The 23097-nt window shown below is 36.4% G+C and overlaps 4 protein-coding genes across 4 annotated transcripts; 1 reads left to right on the top strand and 3 right to left on the bottom strand.

Annotated features, from left to right (window-relative positions):
- Window positions 1-575: 575 nt before the first annotated feature.
- On the bottom strand, window positions 576-1547 carry LOC148212479 (uncharacterized). The gene has a single exon (XM_088121446.1). It carries the CDS (start codon window positions 1471-1473, stop codon window positions 895-897), a length of 579 nt encoding a protein of 192 aa, XP_087977572.1. The 5' UTR covers window positions 1474-1547; the 3' UTR covers window positions 576-894.
- Window positions 1548-4251: 2704 nt separating this feature from the next.
- On the bottom strand, window positions 4252-7750 carry SETH1 (phosphatidylinositolglycan synthase family protein). Its single transcript, XM_022286972.2, has 2 exons — window positions 7415-7750; window positions 4252-5722 (listed from the first exon to the last, which is right to left on the bottom strand). The coding sequence occupies exon 2, from the start codon at window positions 5705-5707 to the stop codon at window positions 4796-4798; it is 912 nt and encodes a 303-aa protein (XP_022142664.1). The 5' UTR covers window positions 5708-5722; window positions 7415-7750; the 3' UTR covers window positions 4252-4795.
- Window positions 7751-8702: 952 nt separating this feature from the next.
- LOC111012736 (golgin family A protein) lies at window positions 8703-15630 on the top strand. The gene is made up of 3 exons (XM_022286988.2): window positions 8703-9297; window positions 14741-14908; window positions 15087-15630. The coding sequence occupies exons 1-3, from the start codon at window positions 8938-8940 to the stop codon at window positions 15219-15221; spliced, it is 663 nt and encodes a 220-aa protein (XP_022142680.2). The 5' UTR covers window positions 8703-8937; the 3' UTR covers window positions 15222-15630.
- A 960-nt stretch (window positions 15631-16590) lies between these two features.
- On the bottom strand, window positions 16591-22455 carry LOC111012669 (mitochondrial pyruvate carrier 4). The gene is made up of 5 exons (XM_022286899.2): window positions 22253-22455; window positions 20650-20748; window positions 20376-20428; window positions 17430-17503; window positions 16591-16850 (listed from the first exon to the last, which is right to left on the bottom strand). The coding sequence occupies exons 1-5, from the start codon at window positions 22305-22307 to the stop codon at window positions 16805-16807; spliced, it is 327 nt and encodes a 108-aa protein (XP_022142591.1). The 5' UTR covers window positions 22308-22455; the 3' UTR covers window positions 16591-16804.
- Between the last annotated feature and the right edge of the window lie 642 nt (window positions 22456-23097).

Raw genomic sequence — 23097 nt, 5'->3', positions numbered from 1 at the left:
AATTCTTTCCTTTTTAAACCGCCCCATCCCTATCTTTATAGATATTAAACCTTCTCTAAATTTAAAGAAATCCCATTGCTATATGATATCCACAACTTATATTTATAAAATTCTTAATTAACCAATCTGTCAACATGATATTAGTTTAGTAATAATTAGAATTTATCTCTCTCTAAGTCATGAATTTGTCTCTCTAGGTTATTTTATAGAAAATTTAGACTTTCCTACTTCAAATTTAAGTTGTCTAATAATTTACCACATTTTTAGCTGTTATTTGGGTGTGGAGGTTCAAATTTCTACCCAATTTTTGTCATACTAAAATTAAATTAAATTTTGTATAGTTCAGAAGTAAAAATATCTCTACCTCTGTGATATTTTTGTAAGAGCAAAAATATGATAAAAGAGTAGAATATTAAATTTCTGTCAGACATATAAATTTATATGGATAATCAAAATTTTCATAGCTACACTTGTAAAGTACGAGTAACCCTAAACCCTAGGGCTGTTTGGGGTATTAAAAATTCAATAAAATAAAAGGAAAAAAGAAGAAGAAGAAGAAGAAGAATTGCTAGAAGTTCCAGAACGAGAATAGAGTTTAATTATGAACAATGAAACAACTAGTTTTACAAACAGAGATGTATGAACTAAGAATTAATTTGTACATATATATATATAGTCATCCCCAAATTCAAAAACTGCTATATATATATACAATTTTATATACACAACTAATTTCAGAACCAGAAACCAGAAGAAGAAGAAGATGATGATCAATGGAAGCTTAACTAATTCATCAGATTCACCTTTTTTTTTTCTTTCTCCTTCAATTCTCTCATCTTCCTCCATAATTATTGGAGTAATTAACAGAACCTCCAAAAACTCATCATCAACTACTTAATTCCAAGCTCCCCAGATTCTTTCCCCTATGAAACTCACAATCTTCCTCACCGATCCTTTCTCCGTTTCATCCTCGCCGCCGCCGCCGCTCTCTGTCGCCGCCTCCGTCTCCCTCGGCCGCGGCTCCAGATCTCTTGATCTCGAATTAGCCTCGGATCCATTCCCCTCGCTCGGCCCGGGCCCGGACTCGAACCCGGATCCGGTACTTCTCTTCTTCCTCTCTTTCCTATTGTTCTTGCTGGTTCTGGTCTGAGCCAAGCCTTCTTCGTAGGCGTCGATGATTTCGTGTATCAGTTGCCGATTCGGGGACGCGTCCCATCGGATCCAGTAACTGGTGTAGCAGCGGAAACAGTCGCAGTTGAACACCGGCGGGTGGTCGGGGCCGCCTTTTGCGGAAGCCTTGCAGCGGTGGCCGGAGCAGTTGGTGGAGGAGATGAGGTAAGCGAGGACCTGTCTGTCGCCCGGCGAGAGCGCCGCCGCGAGGGCGAGGATGGCGGCGGGGAGAAAGGAGAGGTGGTCGGAGATGGTAGGCGGCGAGGGGTGGACGGTTCCCCTCCTCCGGTAGAGCTTCTTCATCGGAGAAAAGTTTTGTGAGATGGACGGCGCGGAATCTAATTAAGAGAGAGCGAAAGGTCCGGAGCTTGTAAAAGCTGCAGAAGGATTTTATTCGATTCCGCGAGTGGCGGCGCGTGGAATGAAGATGCGAGTGGGGATTGAAACGATGCTACTGCTCCTGCAAACTACAATGCATGGCGACGGGCAATATTCACGTGAAACGCGGGATTTTAGTATACACAGTACATACATAAAAGATTTTGGTTTCTTCCGTTAATTTTTTATCCCCGTACTATTTTTCTTAGTATGAATAGCGCATAACCTCAAAAGAATAATTCAGGTGCTTTTAATAAAAAAAAAAAATCTAAAAAAGTTTGCTAAGTATTATTTCGATCTAAAATGTATATTGAAATTTTATAAATTAAAAAAATAATCCCCTTTCCTGAGAGCAAGACTAAAATGAATATTTTAAAATTACATTCAAACTAACAATAAAGTTATCCAATCGTGAAACTCCGGATGATTCCTTCCATACAGGATTGGAGAAAGACCAAACTTGGCAATGGATCAAGGGCTCCCCGACAAGGGAATTTGGCTCCAGGCTTTCACTCGATCTTGTGGTAGACTGCTCTTCTAGGCTACGGGGCACTTGGCAACTCACTCATGGGGCATGAGACCCCTCTCCCATCCTCTTTTCAAGTTCCACTTTTTTCTCGGTTAACAATGGCAGACCTTTGAATGGGAACTCTTGTTACTCGTTGGCTGGGGCAAACTTTCAAATTAGTTCAACGAGTTAAGACATATATTTTTACGTCGCGATTCCTGGGTGGATATTCTTGTGTTTGATGGAATGGGCCCGCATAGATCACTGTACTTTTCCAGACTTATTATTCAAATGATAGAGTTGAAATGTTCGTAATTGTACGATTTCTAGCTCCGGTCAGACTGGATATGAACCGGAGTTTCAGGTAGAGATGAACTTGGACGCTTTTTCAGCTTTCACAGTTTGAACAATAAAGAGATTTTCTTCCTTTTTACTTTCTTTTTTTTTTCTTTTTATGTATTAAATAATTTTATTTCTCTGGTTAGAGTACGTGGTCAAATTGAGGTTATGAAAATATTAGCAAGAATAGTTGTCTGACCACGCCTAATTGAGTAGATGAAATATATTTCATGTTTAAAAAATTATCATTTAAAAAGTATATGATAAAATATAAGCAATAAATCATAAAGGTTTAGTGTTAATGTCACTGTATTAACTAATCCACACAACTAAATTTTATTTTTGATAAAAGAGAATAATGCACGACAAATCTAAACCAGAGTAGAGGTGGGTAAAAGCCATCAACCTCCTAGTTTAGACATCTCTATTTGTTGTACTAAAAAAAATGAGTACAAGTCCTAAAATTTTTATTTTCACAGTAAATGCATTATATTGATAGTCTATTTATGAATCATAATTACATAAAATGATTGAAATGTATAAAATTTAAACATTTGTCATTAAACAACACTAATTAGGATGATATTCATCACATAAATTACTAGTATATTCTTTTAAGGATCCACCTCAATATTAAATAATTTTTAAAATCTAGAATTGGTAAATTCGGAAGTTACAATTTAAATCCCTTAAAATGTGCTTAATTATATTTTCAAAAATAAAAAAGTCCCAAAACCATCCATTTTCGGAACTCCTTTCTCCTTCCTCCGACCATCCGTTCTTCTTCTCCGATCGTTCATCTCTGTCTGGCTTCCTCTCCGACCGTTTCCGTTTTTCTCCTTTACCCGTCTCCGTTTATAACGTTTGAAAGGAGATTTTCATCCTTCCTTCCTCTCCGGTCGTTTCTGCCTGCCTTCATCTCCAGTCGCCAGAGCAATCCGTCTACGTTTATCCCGATCGAAAGGTTTACATTCCAACGGTTGTTTTCCATTTCTGGTTTCGTGTGAACTATTTTATATATGAGGATATATATTATAGTGAGTTTGATTATGATATATCTTATAACTCAACATGTATATATGCGGATATATATTATAATGATTTTGAATGTATATATGCGAATATATAAGTAGATATATACTGTGATTGATAATAGTATGGGACCATAATAATTAAAGGATTATGATAATAATTTATGTAATTAAATCTTTTATATTTAAAAAAATAAATAACTATAATAAATATAAATACAATAAATAAGGGTAAAATGTAATTAAAATAAAATCCTACTTGCAGAAATCTAAAAGGGTAAAATTAGAAAATTTTAGAAATTTGTATAAATAAGTTTTCTAAATAATACTCTCTCTAAATGGCTCTAAATGCAACTACACGTACGTTTTCATTTCAAAATATAAAACTTAGATAACAGTGCATCATGTGAAATATTAGGAAAAAAAAAACAAACTATAGCACGTACACTTATTACAAACATAACAACTTTTGTTTTTCCTAAAATTATGAATGAATTTTTGATAAATTAGAAAAAATATATATTTTAAGTTACTGAAAATCATTTTTTCTGAAACACACCCTCTATCAAATTGAAGTTAGTTGTTTTTTTCTTTTTCAAATGTATTCACGGCTCACAATAATTTAAATCTTATAGCGTCATGTATTTTAAAATCAACATGTTCTTGGTTCCAAAAGTATAATCTAATAATTAATGTTAATTAGTGACGTGTCATGTTTTTGAACTTCAAATAATAAATTATGAGTGAATCTATAAAAATTTCCATTTTTTGCAAATATCAGGAAAAAAAAAACACTGAGGTTTACAAGTTAGGAAGACTCAGCCAAAACAAGAACAAATACCCTTAGCCTATACTATCAGAGAAACTGAGGTCTTTTTTCTTGTGTGCATTAAAAAGGTTACAAATCTGTAAAAACAATTTCTCCATTTTAGACAGAAAGTAAAAAACCTCACCTTCAAAACCAAGAACTACACTAAAATTAATCTCGTTTTTCGCTAAATCAATCCCGATCCCGACACAAGGATACATGGAGTCAGCATCTAAGTACAGCAGAATGTTCTTCTATTGATATTTTCATCAGTATTCATACTAGATCATTCATAGCATCACTTGAAATTATCATCATGCTTGAATGAGCTTTGAGCAGAAACTTTCACCCATTCTTTCCCACTTTCATGATTTTCCTCCCTACTCTTGCATAAAAGCCAGCTGAATCAACATAGAAAAATAACTAAGAAATTTAACGATGAATCGAATTCCAAACTCGTGCATTTTCTAACTAAAACGAATCAAAATTCGGTATGGCCTTGATAGAAATAGTCTTCTCAAGTTCTTACATTTTCTGTCCTACCCTTTTTCTAACAGAATCTCAATCTCTTATATCAAAACAAAGCTTGGCCTCATCCCAAGGACCATTGATCTCAAACTTAAATTCCTGAATTCGTATGAGCCAATATGGACAAACCACGGTTACAAAAACCAACAGACTGGCCAACAATACGAAAAGCAACTGGTGCAGGAAATAAACATACGCCAATGTGAGCGTCATCAAACAGAAAGAAAATAAGAGATGTAGATGAAGAGAATACTTCTTGATAGAGTAAAAAACCAGTGGAGCAAAGAGGAAAATTTGTAAGGAGAACAACATTATGGCGAACACATGCAACCGTGATGGAAGACGAGAAGCAATAAGAACAGAGGCCACAACAGAAGCATTTAAAGAAATGCAGCTGGTTAAGCTTGGATTCTTAAGATCCCCAGGAGCCCTAATAGTGGAACCTGAGTAGTCATGTAAGAAGAGATGGAGGATAATAAGTGAAACAGTCAGTGCCCAAATAGAATCAGAGCTAATGGATCTAGTGAGAGTTTGGTAGATGGGAGCCAAGACATACAACCCAGTTGTGAAAAAGGATATATTGAGAAAGTAATGCAAGAGAAGACTCAAGGATAGTGTCTCTTCAGTGAAAAGAAGAATTAGAAATCCTGAAACTAGAAGACCAATATCGAGAAATAAGAGGGAATCCTCATCGAGAGTCGATCTGAGTGTGTACGTCCAAACGAGTCCAACAAGGGTCACAATGCACAGATATTCAGAGATGGAAATAGAGTCCAACATCACCTTGAGAATATCTCTCTTGACGACATTGGCATTCATGACCATCTCTTCAAGAAAAGACTCATCGGTATAGTTGTCATCAAACCCGGGTTGCATCCCTCCATATGCCACTTTTCTCCATTTGGGTTTGGTCTGATAACTGCCTTCATTAGTGCTAGAATCCATTGCAAATCAAATTGCCTGTTAATATTAGAACTGTTTGAGTTATAGTTTTCAAAAACAAATGAGGCAAGTTAAGTACCATATACTAAGAGTCTAAGATGGACGCTCCTAGCAAGCGATGTTTCCAAATATGTTCATTCTAGAAAACCAAACGATCCCACGAGCAAGTAAAAGCTCACTCCATATATTTGAAGTAGCTCAAATTCAACCATTTATGATAACTAGGGAGGTTTTTTCCAACCCTATTAGCTTTTGCTAGCTTTTGCTAGCTTCTAGCCGAGTATATTTCATACGATGGAACAGTTGACGAAATATGTTTCTAATCAATAAATAAATAAATTGGGGTCCAAAAATAAATCCACTGTTCAAGAATTTTTTTTGATAAGACACTGTCCAAGAATTTAAATCCTACATTAACCATCATGTGTGCAACTAGATCCCCATCTTCCAAAAGACCACAAAGTGGAAAAACAAATCTAAAAGGGTTCCTCTAGACTGTGAAGCCAAGAGGTCCACCTTTAAATTTTCTCTCCCATGAGTTTCCCAATGTCCAACTCCTTTCTACACAATTTCAATATCAACCCAAGCAGATCGAGATATCCTCTCATTTGATCTCATCCCTAGCCTAGATGTTTTCATAAGAGCCAAGTAAACTGTGGGCACAAGCCTGCCTATTCATTCTGGAAAAATGCAAGAGCTTGTGTGTGCATTAGTTTTCCTACCTACACAACTCAACGCTCTAAATAATGCTTTAGTCTACGCAAGTATGCATAGCCATACTTCTCTTTTATATCAATGAATGTCCAAATTAGCTTGCGCACACCTCAACTAATCTCACGAGATAACCGTGTGACCTTATTACATTTAGTTATTAAGGAAACTCGTATGTTATTAAATCTGAGTAGATAGTCTAGTCTAAACTCATTCTCTCTAAGTCCTTTACTTCTTTTCGAATTGGCCCATGGCTATGAGACCAACTCGTGGTGGTTGTGGGTAGACCTCCTATTAAACATCTCTATGACACTATCACATCAATGCAGACTCGCCCGAGTAAAAATGAAGCTTGCATTGATGAAATGGATGAACCAAAGCTTTGGTATTTTCGTAATCATATATTAGTATGCAGACCCATATGACATAAATCACTCGGCCAAAAGGAAATGCAAATGTTTACCCTAACCAATCAAGCTTTCTCATTTACTTTAAGTGCACGAATCTAAATCGAAAAATAAGCAAGTGATTCCCCAGTACTTCAGACAAGAACAAAAGATGTAAACATCATTACAAGGTGAATGGGACGCAACACTAGAAATTAAAAAAAAACCCCAAAATGGAACTTTCTTCTGTGGGCAGGCACCATATAAAATGCAAAGAAAAGCCAACAAATCAATAAGAAAGATAATACTTCAGGTCAACTAAAACAGTGATTGAAAAGCATTATGACAAAATACGTCTCGACAAGAACAAGAGGAGTCCCTTGCTAGAGTTCCCAATCACCAAAGATAGTTTTACCACTCTCAATTCGACCCCCTCCTTCACAAAATGCACAATTTATCAACAAGCATCTTCTAACAAGTTAAGGGAAAACAAACGTCAACAAATCAAAACAAGAAATGCATCACAACCAAAATTGAAACCAGGAAAAAAAAATCAAGAAATTAAGATTTACCCAGCACCCATGAACTCAAAATTTTAAAAATAAAACATCACCTATTGTTTCTGCTCCTCCTTTTCATACATTCATTTCTTCATACAACTTTTCTGGAATCTCCTCCTTTGCTGGGAGTTTTCCTGATTCTGATTGGGAGGGCAAGATTAAAGTAGTTGTGCGTTCTTGGGAGTGGGTGTATGTTTAGGGAGATCGCAAGTGAAGAGAAGGGGAAATGGCAGCTGATCGGAAGAGTGAGAAATTGGAACTGAATTGAGAAATTCTGGCCGAAGAGATTGATTCCGATGGCGTGGAAACAAGAGGGAGAAGACGGCTATTTGCGTGGACGATGGTTTAGAGAGATTTTTTTACCTTTTTCTTTTCCTTTTTGAGATGTATGTACTGTGGAAAAAAAAGTGTATTTAAACAATGGGTTAATTTTTTAATTTGTAAATGTAAACATTGTATTCATTTAATTATTAATTCTAAATAGTTTCAAGAATTTTTAATTATTTTATCAAAATTTTTGTTAATTATATTTTTCAAAATAATTAATTAATTTTTATCTCGAATTTGATAGGACGGGTCAGTCTTAATTAGTTTATACTTGAAAATTCATTAAAAAAATTACAAAATATCACTGTTTTTATTTACGTTTGCATTTATTGACCCAACTCATGATGATTGACTATATCATAGTATGATTTTAAGTTTTATCAATAAAATTCTCAAGTTTCATTGGGAGAAAATCCAACTCTTAATGTACTTGCGAGCGAATGAACAAAAGACTATTGAAAGGGAGGTTCAATGGCCATTGATACATACCAAACATTAGTTATAAGTTGATAAAATCTTAATATATAAATAAGTACGAGTTACAATTATATTGGTACAAGACATTTTAGGTAGAGTGTAAAATCAATACCATGCAGCCTTAAGACTTAAAGATAAATAGACAACATTCTCCAAGCATACCGAGATTTGAAACAATAACAATCATAAAGATTCAGGAGAATTATAATGGATGACAAATAATTTTACCATACTTATAAAATCTTATTCCTTATTCCTTTACTATGATAGACTCTATCATTAATATTTATCAATGATAAACGTCCATGTGATAGGTAGACATGCGAAGTTGATATATATATATATATATATATATATATATGAAATCATGATATATCGACACACGACATTCACTTTCTTCTAATTCAAAAAGCATTGCGTGGTAGGTTACCATATGTTTGCTAAAATATACCTAACAAATTTCATTATTTATGCCCCCATTGGATAACCTTGTTAAAAAAAAAAAAAAAAATTCAGATCTCAGTTTTGAAGGGTGAGGATTACACGGGAACACGGCATTGGAAAACGAAAAAGCCATCTGTCTGTGCGTTTTAGAGGAAGGCAAAAGGATTTTAGAGGGAAGGAGATAAAGAAAAATTCCCTTTTTTTTTGTTTTTTTTTCTCTCAATTTTTCCAATTCCCCCAATACCAATACGGATCGGACGCCCCACCGAGTCGCCAGTTATTATCAGAATCAGCGGCAGTCACCGATCCGAGAAATTGATTGTGATTCATGGAGGGCGTTGGTGCCCGACTCGGGCGGTCTTCAACTCGCTACGGACCGGCCACGGTGTTCACTGGGCCGGTGAGGAAGTGGAAGAAGAAATGGGTCCACGTTGCGCCGTCCAGCGCCGCATCCAACGCCCATTCCCACTCCCAGCGCCACACCAACGCCAATACCATCAACGCCAATGCCACTGCCACTGCCACTGCCACTGCCAATGGGACTAACGCTTCACATCTTTTGCTCTACAAGTGGACGCCAATTACCCAGAGTCTCAACAATGGCAACACTGACGACAAGAACGCCGGAAAAGAAGAGACCCCACCGGTGGTTGAGGAGCCTCCTCGCCGGAAATTTAAATACATGCCGGTACCCGTCATTTTTTCTTTTTTTGCTGTTTGGTGATCTGGGTTTGTTGTTGAATTTGAAAATTTGAATGCTTTCCCTGTGGCTTGGTTGGTCTGTTGAATTTCATGTGAGTGCCCCAGTATGCGTGTGGGCAAATGTGTGAGTAAGAATGTGGACTGTGTTATGTTGTGGAGAATTTTCAAGTTACACCTTAGCCACATTCTAAGTTGCCCATGTCCTATTAATGCCTCCCGATGGGGCATAACCCTAGGGCTTGCTCCTGTTGGGTCCCTGTGGTTGAAAAATGTTAGAAGTTCTTTAGCTCGTGAAGAAAACCCTTTTCTTTTTCCTTTTAAGCGTGGTAAACTAACGTCATCCAGTAGATCCTTAAGGGGGTTCCTAATTATTTTCTCTGTTGGAACGCAATGGATTTCTCCATATTTCTACAATAGTATGATACAAGTCTGCACGATTATTTTTCTCCCACTCTATATGCCTTGTATCTAGGAAGTTTTTGTCTATTCTTATATACTATGAAACTTCCGCACTTCTAAGCAATGTAGGACTATGTTTACATCCTCGACAGATTCTTTTCTTTAGGATTACGTCTTTAGTTTGCTTCAAGTTTGAGAGGTTATCGAGTTGTTTTTTTACTAGAGGAGGGAAGACAGTCTCGTGATCATCTAGTTAGTTGGGTGTGTCTAAGCTATGTGATGGGCCTTCGAGAATTTGATGAAAAGAACTGTTGCCTTCCTAGCAAAGTAGCTTTGGTGCTTCTCTCTCAAGAATCTGATACTTCTCTTTGTGGCATAAAATTAACATGAGTGGATTCAGTTGTCTCTTGATCTGATTACTTATTTTATGGCACAAGGCACTTTTAAGAGTCTTGAAAAGCCATTTCATTGAGTCCCGCCTTTTATTCTAGGAGGAATTATTGGAATGATAGTGAAATCCTCTGTAACCTTTTTACCTACCTTTAGAACCTCTCTTTGCGGCAATATGCCTTTGTTAATTCTATTCTGTTGTGAGATGACAACTTTCCTTCCCTTTCTCATAACTTCCATTTCCATAGATCTTTTTGATCTTGAGTCTATGAACTTAATTTCGTTGCTCTTCTTGTTACATGGTGCCCACCTTGACCCTTGGGCTCTTAAGGACCTCGTGCAAAGCTTTCTGTGCTTGTTTCATTGCTCAACCCTCATTTTTGTCTTCACTTTTCTTCACCAAACCTCTGGAAGACTAAAATCCCTAAGAAGTAAAATTTCTCTTGGCTGGTTGTCTCGTGAAGGATCAAAGCCACAGATTTCATTTAGAGATATTTGCCTTTAGTTTGAGGTCCAATTGTTGTGTTTTGTACTATTAGGCGTCAGATATCCTGAATTATATGTTGTGAAGATGTAAATTTTCTTCTAAAATTTGGGACAAATATCTTAAGATCTTTAGTGTGCGTTTGGCTTCTAGCAGTGATTGTTGGGGGTAGGATAGAAGGGGTGCTTCTTCACCTTCCTTTCATAATGGAGTTGTTTTTTGTGGCTGATTATGTTCTTTGCTATGATCGAGAATATTTGGTTTGAGAGAAATAAGAGAATTTCAAAGGGTGTAGAGGTTGAGAAGATATTTGGAGTGAGCCAATGTCTCTCTTTGGTTATTTTCTTTGAATATATATATATATATATTTGTAATTATCAATTATCCTTCCTCCTACTAATTATTTCTGTTTCTATTTTGTTTTGCTCCAGCTTGGGCTTTTTATAAGAGAGGAAAAAAAATCCTGGATCTAATTTTTCCATCAAACTTCAAAACCCTTTTCCGTGAAATTTGCCTTTGAAAGAAACCCAATCCACCTTATGATAGGCTGTCTCAAGGTCTAGCATGAAAATCACTTCTTTATTCTTGATTCTATCTCCATTCTCTATTGGTTCATTGGCAATTAAAATAGTATCCAAGGTTATTGAACAACCCTCCGATTACACTAAAAGAAAAATCAGGAACAGAATAACTATAGAAAAGCTTGATAAGCTTACACCAAGAAGCTGTAATAAAGATGACATTATTAAAAAACAGGAAATCTCTATCTTTCTTAAAGAAGTCTTAGGTTCCTCTCAATCCAAATACACCAAAAGAAGCTCCGAATGAAATTAAGTCAAACTACTCCATTCATATCCTTGAAGTGGTGGTTAAGGAGAAGAGAGAAAAATATATTATCAGCTGCTTAGAGACTCAAAGAAGAAGACCACCCAAAGGAAGGAAACGACATACTCCAAAACTTGTAAGCTTGGTCACAGTGAAAGAACAAATGGTCTTGGGATTTCTTGGCTCTTTTCTACTTAATATACACGTTTGGGAGGGTGAAGCCAGCATCTTTCTTCATAGTTTTTCAGCAGTGTTATACTTTCAAGAAGCACCTCCCAAAGAAATATCTTCTCCTTGGGATTCTAGTCTTCCAAACAATGGAGCTTGTATTGTGATTAAGTACCCATTTAGATGAGTTTAGGCCATTGAGGAGAGATTTAACGCTCAAAATCCTGGTGAATCAGTAGACCGCATCAAAGAGTCTGTTCTACTTGGGTTGGAAATACCCTCAAAGCTGCCCATTAAAGATAATCACTCTTGGAATTTTTCTTCTTTTAGGTTTCTACGGAAGGAGAGATTTCAATTTGCTGAAGATGTAAGGGAGACCTCTGATGTTCCATGATCTAACAAAACGGCATAAAGATTTGAGTCCTCTTTATCAGCTTTTGTAGGCTGATGATTTCCTTTGGTTACTAATACCAATTCCATCCTTTTAGAAACTCAATAATGAAAAAGGTGCCTTGGTAGTAGGTTTTGTTCTCTTGTTGAATAATATCACTATCTCTTTGCCCATCCAATTAAGTTTATATGTATTATTCCTATATGAATTAATCGTTTATTTAATTGCCATGGGCATCCAAAGTAGGATATGACCAGCGTTACTGATTAAGACATAATAAACAATCTGGTCTTTATAATAGGGTATGAGCCTCGTTGGGCGTGGGATGTTGCGATGTTGCTCTCCATTCCTTGTATCCGCTCCAAGGTTGATTCTCGAGCTCCAAACGAGTTTTTCCACCCCGTTTGGGGTGGTGGCATGCTTGGGCCTCGGGCATCGGTGTCGGTTGTGGGTGGGATTGGCAATTGGCAGAGTGAGATGGTCGTCGGAATGTGCAATGTCAATTGTCGGGCCACACACACCCCAACGGCTTCCAGTCGGATCAGACGGAGATCCACGTCCTTCCATCGAGTGGGGGTGACGCTCACGGGATGTCGAGTCGAACTCGAGGTGGGCTTGCTTTGACGATGATTGCATGTGGTTGTTTCGTTGGTTGCCTTTCGAAAAAAGAAGGTTGTGATAAGTACTTGCTTTTTGAGGCCTATTGGGTGGAGAGTCGTCCCTTGGCTAGCTCCTTTCTGAGGTTATTTAGCCTTGCCTTATAACAGCAAAGGTTTATTTTTCAGATGTTGCATGTGTCATTGTTTTTGGAACTTACTGTTTACAACCCAACTAGGAGGTCATGTGGTCCTTTAGGTAGGTCTTGTCAGGAGAGAGAAGACTGGGGTCTCAACAGGTAACTCAACAACATAGATGTAATTTTCAGAGTCTCACAGTCGAGATTTGTGGTGGTGGTAGCCTCTTGATAGATGGACAGCATTCTGATGATTTGTTTCCCAGTAAATTTTGTAGTGGAGAGGTGTTCTCAATGCTAATATGTAAGGCAATTTGGAAGGCTGGTTACCTAAAAGAATGCGAGGTTTACATATGACCATTCTTGTTTTAAAAAACTAGGACTTGTGATAAAATTCAAAGCAATTAATAAGGTGATTTCCCCCTTTATGGCTACTTCCACCACATATGGAGCTTCGAACTTTTCTCTCCAAATAATGAGTAACCTTATAAAGGACCTTAAAGAGGGAATAGGAGTTGGATGTTTGACAGGATTGCCTGGGAAAGAGTTAAGCAGCCTCCCTCGGTTCCGTTGGAATATTTCCAATCGCTCGATGAATTCAAAACTTTAGACAACAAGTACGATGGTTGTTTATTATTCCTCTTTTAGGTTTAAATCATATTTTAGTTCTCGCATTCTCAACTTTTGTCTATTTTGATATTTGTACTTTCAACGTCCATTTTGGTCTTTGTACTTCAAGTTTCAAACATCCATTTTGGTCTGACTATTTTGGTTCTTTGTTTTCTTTTTTATCTTATTTGTCCATCACAGTTTCACCTCAACACTCGATTAATTTCTTGAAATATTGCCATCATGTATTAAAAGATTTTTATTGTGTATAGAATTTGTGTTATGATTTTACACACCAAAATGGTCACTTTTTAAAAGTGTAGGAATCAAAACAAACACCTTGAAAGTACATAAACTAATATGAACAAAAGTTGAAAGTAGAGGGAATAGACTAAAATGGACATTAGAAAATTACGGGAAGGGATCAAAATAGATTGAAGCGGAAGCTGAAGCTGGAAAGTATGAAACTGAAAGTACGGGAACCAACGTACGATTTAAACCTATTTTTTAATGCTCTAATAAACTCAGCTAACAACCAGATACTTTGTTAACAGTTGCAATGATTATAGTTTTTAATGCTGTAATGACCTCTGCTAACAAGAACACTTATTTTTTATAGGACATACCTTTTTAACAGCATTGTTTGTACCGTTGTATATATACACACACATATATTGATAAGAAACAGCGGAAAATGATATATAGAAAGAGAAGTTGCAATGTTATAAGAACTCCATTTCTATTATCTCAAAGACTTAACCTCTTTCCTTGTCAGGTGATTGTCTGTGTGGTCTGTTGATCCATTTGGTACCCTCTGCTTGTAAATCTTCATTGAGTTGGTTTCCTTCCCTTTTTCTTCAATTTCTCTTTTCTTCTTCAAACTTGAAGGTTGAAGATCTCAAAGAAAATTCATATATTTTCTTGGTAGTCCCTAGGATCATTAATACTTCAGATTTCATTCTGAGGCTCTCCTCGACCCAACTGGTGTAGCTTGTGTAAATGTGTTGCTGCAAAATCCGAATCACTTGTGAGTTTCCATTTTGCTACAAAGGTGTGGGGTCATTTGTGGCAGGCTTTTTAGCATCTCTTTGGTCTAGAGGCGAGCCTTGGCAAGATGATTAAGTTGTCTTGGTCTCAACTCAACATTTTGGGATAAGGATTGCTTACTATAGCAAGTCATTTATTTTGCTGTAGCTTATATAGGTGGACCAAAACAGAAACTTTTTGTGAGTTTAAATAGGTCGTGGGAGGTATGGGGTTCGGCACATCTTTACATCTCTCTTTAGGTTATAAATTAGTGAAACGTTCGGGGGTTGTAAACGACCTTATTTGAACAGGATCTGTTCTACAGGTTGTATAACTGTGTCCTTAAGTTCTAAATGGACGTTTGGGGATTGGAAAGTGCATTTATTTGTCTGTTTCATGTACAGATTGCTGTGTTAGAGGAACAGAAAAACGAGGCTGCAGAAAATGAAGCTTCTGATAAAGTTGAAGATGAAGCCAACAAATCATATGATGTTGAACCAATGGCAAATGCCAAGGGCGAGCTGCTAGATGAGAAACCAGATATTAATGATGTGCCAATGGAAGAAAGTCAGGTAAATTGTTTCTACAATGTCAAAGTGCTCCATATGCTCGATAGAAACTGATTAGCTAAAGAACACTACAATTATTTGGCTGTAATGGCATTGACATTGTAACCTGAAACCTTTGGCTATTAAGCTTCATATTTTTCTAATGTTTCAAACCTATTCTGGTCGGCTTTTTTGGTCTCAGGACAACGATCATGCAGTTCGCCAAGATTTGAATGAAAGTACTTTGGATTTAAGTCTGAACTTGAATGCTCTCAACGACGACGGTGAAACTGGTTCGAAAGCTGATCACATTAGAGATGGCAAGAGGAGGGGCTGACCTAAAAGGTGTGTTCATTGCTTGGACCCGTCTTCAACGTCTTACAAGCAGCTGCAGTTTCGTCCTTCTCTTGTTGGAACTGAGTTATGACATCCCCAGATCTCTGCTAATCCTGGAACCATATGGTTCTCTAATACTCTTTAGTATGCTTGCTTATTTGAGCTAATTTTGATTTGTCACAGAACATATACAGTTCCAATTCTTTTATCCTCGAGATTTGATATCGATATTTTCCGGGCGCTTCATAACTTACGGGACGTAGAAACTGTAATGATGAGAGCTGAAGGGATTGTGTACTATTATGCAGATGTTGAGGTTTTAGTCTTAATTTGATTTCAGTGTCTAATGTTTTGTTTTATGGACTCGGAATCCCTGCTGGTTGAATCAATATATGATGTTTTCTTTTTTCCTTCTCTTGTCCCTTCCAACCACCATGCCTGATTTCTCTGTTCAATTTTGGCTAGAAATTATTACTCACTGTTGTCTCATCCATGAGAAGAAATGAACTCCAATATGCCGTTGCTGCAAGATAGAGGAAGCACCAATTTTAACAGTTCTAGGAAAAACTTCAAACATCTTAACAAGTTAAAACAACCATCTCATTTAAATAATTGGTTACAAATTGGTTACAAATTTTATCAACGTTTGAGGGTGGGAGATCCAAACTCATGACCTCTTAATCGTGTCAATTATCGTTAAGCTAAACTTATGTCGGTTGAGAATTGTTTTTATTTATTTATTTATTATTATTATTATTATTTATTAGTACAATAAATGGGGTGGGAAGATTTAAATGCAAAACCTTTTGGTAAGAGATATATGTCAATTGACCTTTAAATGATTTAAACTTATGTTGATTGTTGAGCTAAGCTCATGTTTGCAATTGTTGAGAATGGTTTGTGACATGATAAATTGTCTACAATACCAACTAGACTATAACTCAACAAGTTAATGCACATATATCCAACCAAAATTGAGAATTCGAATTCCCACCCCCAACTTAATCAATTTTCTTTTCATTAAATCCTTTTGAGCCATCAGAATATCCACCCATTTCTCCCATTTGATTAGAGGATATAGCAATTTCTTCGAAATTTATCAAATTTATAGATTTTAAAACTCTCAATAATATTATATTTAATCGGAATAAATCTTTGAACCTTTGCCATCTAAGCATGATTTTGTATATAAACACCAATTATCTTCAGACTCATCCAATATTTATTGAATTAAAAAGATTTCGTGTCTCAGTCCTTCCACTCAACTTTGAATAACTTCAAAATTGAAGCAACAAACATATAATTTAACCTTAAATATTACATCTAAAAAATTCAAACGGCCATTGAAATTTGAACCTGCACAGCATGGATGTGATAAATGCACAATTGCCATAACTCATGGATTCAGAAGCGTTTCATAAAGAGGATGGTGTTGCCTGAATCAGGATCTTATTTATTTTCCCAACAGTTTCAAGCTTAACTACAAAAGTAAAATCAAGGAGATAAGACTGAGTTATAGAGCCTTTGCTAGAAGATCAGATGGTACATCACAAATCACTGCAAGGGAAATTTCATATTTCGTCATCATTCTTTTGCAGCAGCTACTTCTTCCCCAGAGAAATAATCGTGCCTGATACATTTCCAGATGAAATGATCATGAAAAGTGAAGATTATGGAAAGGAAGGATAAATGGAAGAATCTCTATCCTCCCAAAAATATCCAACAAACAACTAGGCAAAGTTCCAAGGTAAATTATGTTAATGAGGACAATTTTTTGAAATAATCTTTCATATATTGTCTGTTTTTTATAAGAATATTCTGTTTGAATATGTTAGGTTCTGCATTCAATAAAGTGCAACAGTTTACATCAAGAGCAGAATTTGCCTATAAAACAAAATCGCAAACTTCCAGGACATGAGTTCTCTCTATCGATACCAATTCTGAGATTAGTATTAAAAATAATATTTTGAAACTATTGGCATAGATGCACATGATTGATTTGAAAATATAGTAGTTGAAAGATCCAAATGCATGTTTAGGCTTATCTTCATAATTTAGGCTCCAAGTTGAATGTGTCAATAACTTAAACCTAAAGCTAGTATTATCCTAGAATTTAGATCACAACAAAATCCCCACACCCCACCAGGCCATGCCTTTAGTTTTTTTATTTTTTTATTTTTTAAACGAGCATAAATAAGTGATCACTTACTGTATTTTTCTTGTCAATTGGTAGATGCCAGTCCCTGCCATCGCAATATTGACACTAAAAAGGTTCCAGTTCTTCTGCATTTTCCGGGAAAGAAAAAAATGTTCAGAGTCAGAAAGTGCAGTGATTAGCTAAGATACAATCTAAGGTCCTATGCTAATTCGTCCAATTAGTTTGAACAAGGTACTTCAAGGGAAGGTTAAAGAAAGAAGTGACAAAATACATCCCACATCAATCTAATTTTATTATTCATATGTTCCTTAAAGTACTACCAAACACATGCAAATAGCCATTCTTAAGCACAAGGATGAGGGAAAGAATAGACAACGCATCCGTGTGCTGACTAATGATATGCCTGTTCCCTAGAGTTTATTTTGTTTCCAAACAATATAATTGAGATTATTTTAGCGGAGAGAGAAATATTTAGGGATATACACAAGCCTACAATTAGATACTTCCACGGTTCCACCAAGATATAGATCAGTCAGGATATTACAATACAGCGAATCATTCCTTCAATCAGCTCTCTTAATTATTACGATTGGGGCTTGAAAAACCAGTGAAGCCCAAGAAAGATGGAGAATCAATGAGAATATTGAGTTGGAATGTTACAGAGCTTGGGGCCTGTAAGAAGAGAGATGCTTGATCAAAATTTTCATTTTAGAGGGTAATCCAGACTTTGTAGTACTGCCAAAGGCAAAGTTGTGGCTGTGGATAAAGTCTGTTAACTCTTATTGGAGACAGATCGCCCGGACATATTTTGATAAGTTGGTTCTTGGAAACATATTCTAATTTGTTGGATTCATATTCTTCATATCAAAGAGGTTGTTTAGGGGCCTTTTCTATCTGTGTTGATTCTAGAGCTCCTTCAGAAAGAGAGGATTTTTGGGCAAGAGTTGGAAGACCTTGGTGGCCTCTGTTCCTGTAACTTGGTCAAAACCCGTGATTTCAATGCTTCAAAAGATAGTTCAATGGACAATCTTCAGGAAGAAACAATATCATAGGTATGAGAAAATCTGGAGTTGTTTAAGCAAGAATTCCCAACAATTTCTGCTGTAACTGTTACGGTAGTGAAAAAAAAATGTTTGCAGTTTTCTTCAGCATCATGATACAATATTGGACATCTCATCTAAATTTTGTCAGCCGTAATTAAGCCTTATGACACATGGTCCACATAAAAAACTTAACCTTCCTTGTTCCAGACCACGTTCTCCACTCATCAGGTGTTGGAATCGGTTAGTTCCAACAATGAATAGGGACATGGCAGAGTTACTCCTAAAAGTTGGTGGGACCAGCGTTTTTTATCTTTGCTTTCTGTGGGATAACTTACATTTTGGACATCCAGTAGGCACCCAAATTCCTCCAGCTCTCCATCATCTGAATTCACAGATAACAAGAACTCATTGGAGCAAGAGGTTTTCAATGCAATTTCTAGCTTTGGTAGTAACAAAGCTCCTGGCTTTAGATGTATTCCAAATTCTTAAAAAACTCATGGAACACAATCAAATTACTGAATATTGGTGGTAATCATGGTAGAAAAGACATTTGGAGTCCTGTTATAGTGAAAATTCAAAAGAGGCTTCACATCAACGGAGGATCCTAATTTCAAGAGGCAGAAGGTTAAGGGTAACTTAAGTGATCCTAAGTAGTCCACAATCCTGCTTCCTATTTGTACACAAGGTGCCAGTTGGTGTGACTAAATCCTAAGCAATTGAGAGACTTTTTACAAGAGAGAACCAATCTTAGACTGCCGGGGGGGGGGGGGGGGGGGGGGGGGGGGGGGGGGGGGGGGGGGGGGGGGGGGGGGGGGGGGGGGGGGGGGGGGTTGTTCATTAAATTAACAAATGCTGCAATGGTGGCAAAACCTGTCAAACCTGGGTAGCCTTGGGTCTGGGGACAGCACAATAACAAATATTGCCCTACTTTTAAATGGCTGTGGAGGTTTCCTTGGGAAGAGAGAACCACCTCTAGCACAGAGTGAGAAGTCCCTGAGGGCAAATATCCTGGCTCTAAATGTTCTGATCAAGAGGCGCATGAAGTTTAAGATACGGCAAGGTACTATTGTCAGCTTTTGGGGTAGATTCCTGGTTGATGGATCTTCCATCAGCTAAAAAAATATCCAAACTTGTTCACCATTGCCAAGGAAAAGGAACTGACAGTAACTGAGAACTGGAATAGTCAATTCAACTCTTGGACTTTTGAGACCTCGGGAGGAATTTCTTGGATTAGGTGGAAGATCAGCTGGAAGTTGGAACTGATGGAGAAAGTTTATGGTTGCTCCCTCACCACTAATTAAGATAGAAGAGTTAGGATTCTTGATAAATCAAGGCCCTTTCTTGCAAGTCCTCTCATCAAGGACTTGATAGAGGCACCAGTAATCTCCCCAATGAAACCCTCAAAGCTTTATGGAAAGGAAGCATCTTTTTTCTAGCTGTCCTTTCTCTCTCCATGTGTTGTGGAAAATGCTTCAAAGCTTCATCATGAATATGTCCCTCCCCTACTTAGTGCAGCAAGGATTGCACTCTTTCTTATGTGACTCCTTGTTAAAAAACAAAGCCAGTCCCAGTATCTTATGGCTTAATGCTATTAATGCCACTTTCAGGAACATTTAGTTTAAGCAGGGTAGTAGAATTATTCAAGAGAGTGCTATTGTGCAGGCTGCTTCCCTAGGGGGTTCTTTATCTGGGAGAATTTTGTAATTTTTCCTCTCCATCATTTCTTCCAATTTGGATGCTCTTTGTAATTTCTTGGAAGTTTTAAATTTCATTCACATCAACAAAATCATGGTTTCTTATCCAAAAAAGAAAAGAAGATTGAACCACATGAGGTGAAAGGCCAATATAGTCTTTACAATAATTATATTGTATACAATATGTGCCATTCATATGGTTACATAATCATCACTTTATGGTTCCTTAAGTCATTTATTGAATCATTTCTTTAACTTACCGGTGTGATCACAGTGCTGTAACGTGACCAAATAATTCCAGTGGCTGTAACAGCTGGATGTATACAATAAGAGGAAAAAAGTCAATAAAGGAATTGTTCTAACTCAAAATCAAACTATAATAGAAAGGAAAGTACATTAACCTTCCCTTGAAATAGCAATATGAGTGAACGTGAGAAAAGATAGAGGTAAAAAAACCAAAAGGTGCGGACTTTACATGGCTTGAATAACCTTTTCAACTTCCCTTTGCATTTCCAATGCCTCAGAAACACATACCTATTTGCTGAGGATAAGAAAGTTTTTCTGGTGGCTTAGCGAAGTCAGCAATATTGGCTATACTGATACCCCATTTAAAGGTTGGTGCCCAGAAGTGAACTGCATTATGAAGAGGATAATATTATTAACAAGGAACAAAAAAAAAGATACAAACTAGGGGCAGGGAGAGGAAGCAACCCCTGCTCAGAACAACTATTACAAGAAAGCCTCCCAACAAAGATTAACATAAAAAATCGTAAAAACAAAAAAAAAAAATTCTTGAGATGGGAGCCTCAGTACAAGGCCACAAAAATTAATTGCATTATAAAATCTTACATTCCTATCAGAGATCATGCAATAAAACTCCAGGTAGGTCACAGTTTTTTTGGGTCATTGTAAGTATTGAACCACATCCTGTTATGAAACCCAGTAGGAAAATCTCCCAACAAGTAACCATATCATGAGATATTATCCAAGGCAAGCAAGAATTGTAGTTTTTATTTGTTTATTTATGAACAAGAGATAATGTTATTGACTGAAAAGAAGTACAAAAGCCAAAAGGTGATTATACAGCGATAAAAAGCATAAATTTTCTTTCAATCCAGGTTATAAATGAAAATTTATGTTCCGAACATCAGGTTAGGTAACCACTTTAAACATTTTAATATTGTTCCATTAAAATTGAGTAACTGACAAATTAGAACTAGGAGAGCATTAACATGAAGGCAGAGGTCCAGGTGCAGCAATATTTTGAGCAAGTTCCATTTACATTTGAGAATTTCAAGTTAAATTTCTTGAAAATAATTTTGTGACTTGAGCATTAGGGCCCCTATGATGATGCCCTACAAGGAAAGAATTTTGTAGATGGACATTAAGAGGATTTGCATTTACCACAGCTACAACCAATAGAAGTCAGTAACGGTACCCTCATCATGAAGCAGAAACACGATTCCCAAGAGAAACACATCCTCACAGGCACCTTTAACAAGTAAGAGGCCAGATATGGGGAAAATTGGCCACAATACTAATGAGTTTCTCATATCTTCTGATTTGAATTTCTTCCTCTCCTTGGGAATATCATTATGCTTTCAATTTGCGCAGAAATACAACCCCTATCTATACTCGAAGGTATATCAGCCCAGGAAATAGTGAATTGAAATAATTCACGAGAAACACGTGGGCTATGGTACCTAAATACAAAGATTCTACGACTACATCGGGAATCCAAAGAAACCGATTCATACATCCACGATAAACTTTCACGTTGACTGAACAATAACTGCCAGACATCCGTTTCAGATTTTGCATTAATCGTTCTATAAAATTATCTGGGCTTCTTCTGCAATCCACACCATCTAAAAATCAATGACCATCCGCTATCCGGCCAAATAATACACAAGAAAATGAACGCCACAACATTAGAATTCCAAATAACATTAATCGAAGTAAAATTTAACCAATCAATCATAATGGAAATGGATCTATCGCAATCCAGATTCTTCTCATAAAATGAGACGTTAGGAGCAAAATCTAAGACGAAAAGAAAAACGAGATGGCATACTTCAATTTGATCCCTATAGAACAAAAATTACAGCATCGATTGTGGAAGATCGAGAAAACTAACTGGTTTTAGGGCCAGCCGGGTGGTTCAAGAATGCTTGGAGCTTCGAAGCCGCCATTAATAGTCTTCTTCTGCTTTATCCCCGTGCTTACCAGCTTGAATTAAGTCTGAATCTGAGCTCTGAAGAATGGCCTTATAGAATTGGATCATTCGGAGCGGCCAAGCTGATCAATGGCCGTGTGCGGGTTTGACAATTTTTTTTTCCTTTTTCTTTTGGGTTTAAATATTATCTTTATCCTGTACTCTCAAAAGTTTATTTTAGTATTTTTTTTTTCAAGTTTGGTTAATTTTAGTGTTTATGTTTTCCGAACATCTATTTGTGTGTATTTTAATCCCTTTATTTTAATTTTATTCAATCATGATTTTAATATAATACTTTATTGCTGAATTTCAAGCCATACAACTATAAATTTAAATTAAGGTTTCTATTGTTTATAAAATTTAGATCAAATTGACCACTTTCTTAAAAGTACAATGACCAAAACAAATGTTTTGAAAATACAATGACTAAAATAATAAAAAATTAAAAGTACAAGAATTAAAATCAAAGAACCAAAATAAAATAAAGTAAAAAGTGCAGTAGTATCTCAACTTAAATTTCTTTTTTCTTTTTCTCTTTTGACAAGATAACGGTGATTGAGTTAAAGAATGAATTGGCATAATCCAACTTTAAAACATTTTACTCTACAAGTTATTCAAAATTATATCACTATTTTTTTAGTATAATATGTGGATTGAGGATCGAACTCACAACCTCTTAGTTGGAGATACATGCCAATTACCGCTAAGTTATACTCGTTTTGACAATTATATCACCACTGAATTTAATTTGTAGTTATCATTTTGTT

Source organism: Momordica charantia (genome assembly GCF_013281855.1).
Source record: "Momordica charantia cultivar OHB3-1 chromosome 3 unlocalized genomic scaffold, Mcharantia_2.0 BLBB01000003.1, whole genome shotgun sequence".
NCBI lineage: Eukaryota > Viridiplantae > Streptophyta > Magnoliopsida > Cucurbitales > Cucurbitaceae > Momordica > Momordica charantia.
This window is presented reverse-complemented; position numbering and strand designations above follow the sequence as displayed.

Excerpts from the sequence above, each read along its gene's own strand:
- LOC111012736 (XM_022286988.2), top strand. The coding sequence starts at position 8,938 with ATGGAGGGCGTTGGTGCCCGACTCGGGCGGTCTTCAACTCGCTACGGA. Across the intron at positions 9,298-14,740 it reads GGAAATTTAAATACATGCCG|ATTGCTGTGTTAGAGGAACA; the intron begins GTACCCGTCATT and ends TTTCATGTACAG. Across the intron at positions 14,909-15,086 it reads TGCCAATGGAAGAAAGTCAG|GACAACGATCATGCAGTTCG; the intron begins GTAAATTGTTTC and ends TTTTGGTCTCAG.
- LOC148212479 (XM_088121446.1), bottom strand. The coding sequence starts at position 1,473 with ATGAAGAAGCTCTACCGGAGGAGGGGAACCGTCCACCCCTCGCCGCCT.
- LOC111012669 (XM_022286899.2), bottom strand. The coding sequence starts at position 22,307 with ATGGCGGCTTCGAAGCTCCAAGCATTCTTGAACCACCCGGCTGGCCCT. Across the intron at positions 20,429-20,649 it reads TTCTTATCCTCAGCAAATAG|CTGTTACAGCCACTGGAATT; the intron begins GTATGTGTTTCT and ends GTATACATCCAG. Across the intron at positions 16,851-17,429 it reads CAATTGACAAGAAAAATACA|GCACGATTATTTCTCTGGGG; the intron begins GTAAGTGATCAC and ends GAAATGTATCAG.
- SETH1 (XM_022286972.2), bottom strand. The coding sequence starts at position 5,707 with ATGGATTCTAGCACTAATGAAGGCAGTTATCAGACCAAACCCAAATGG.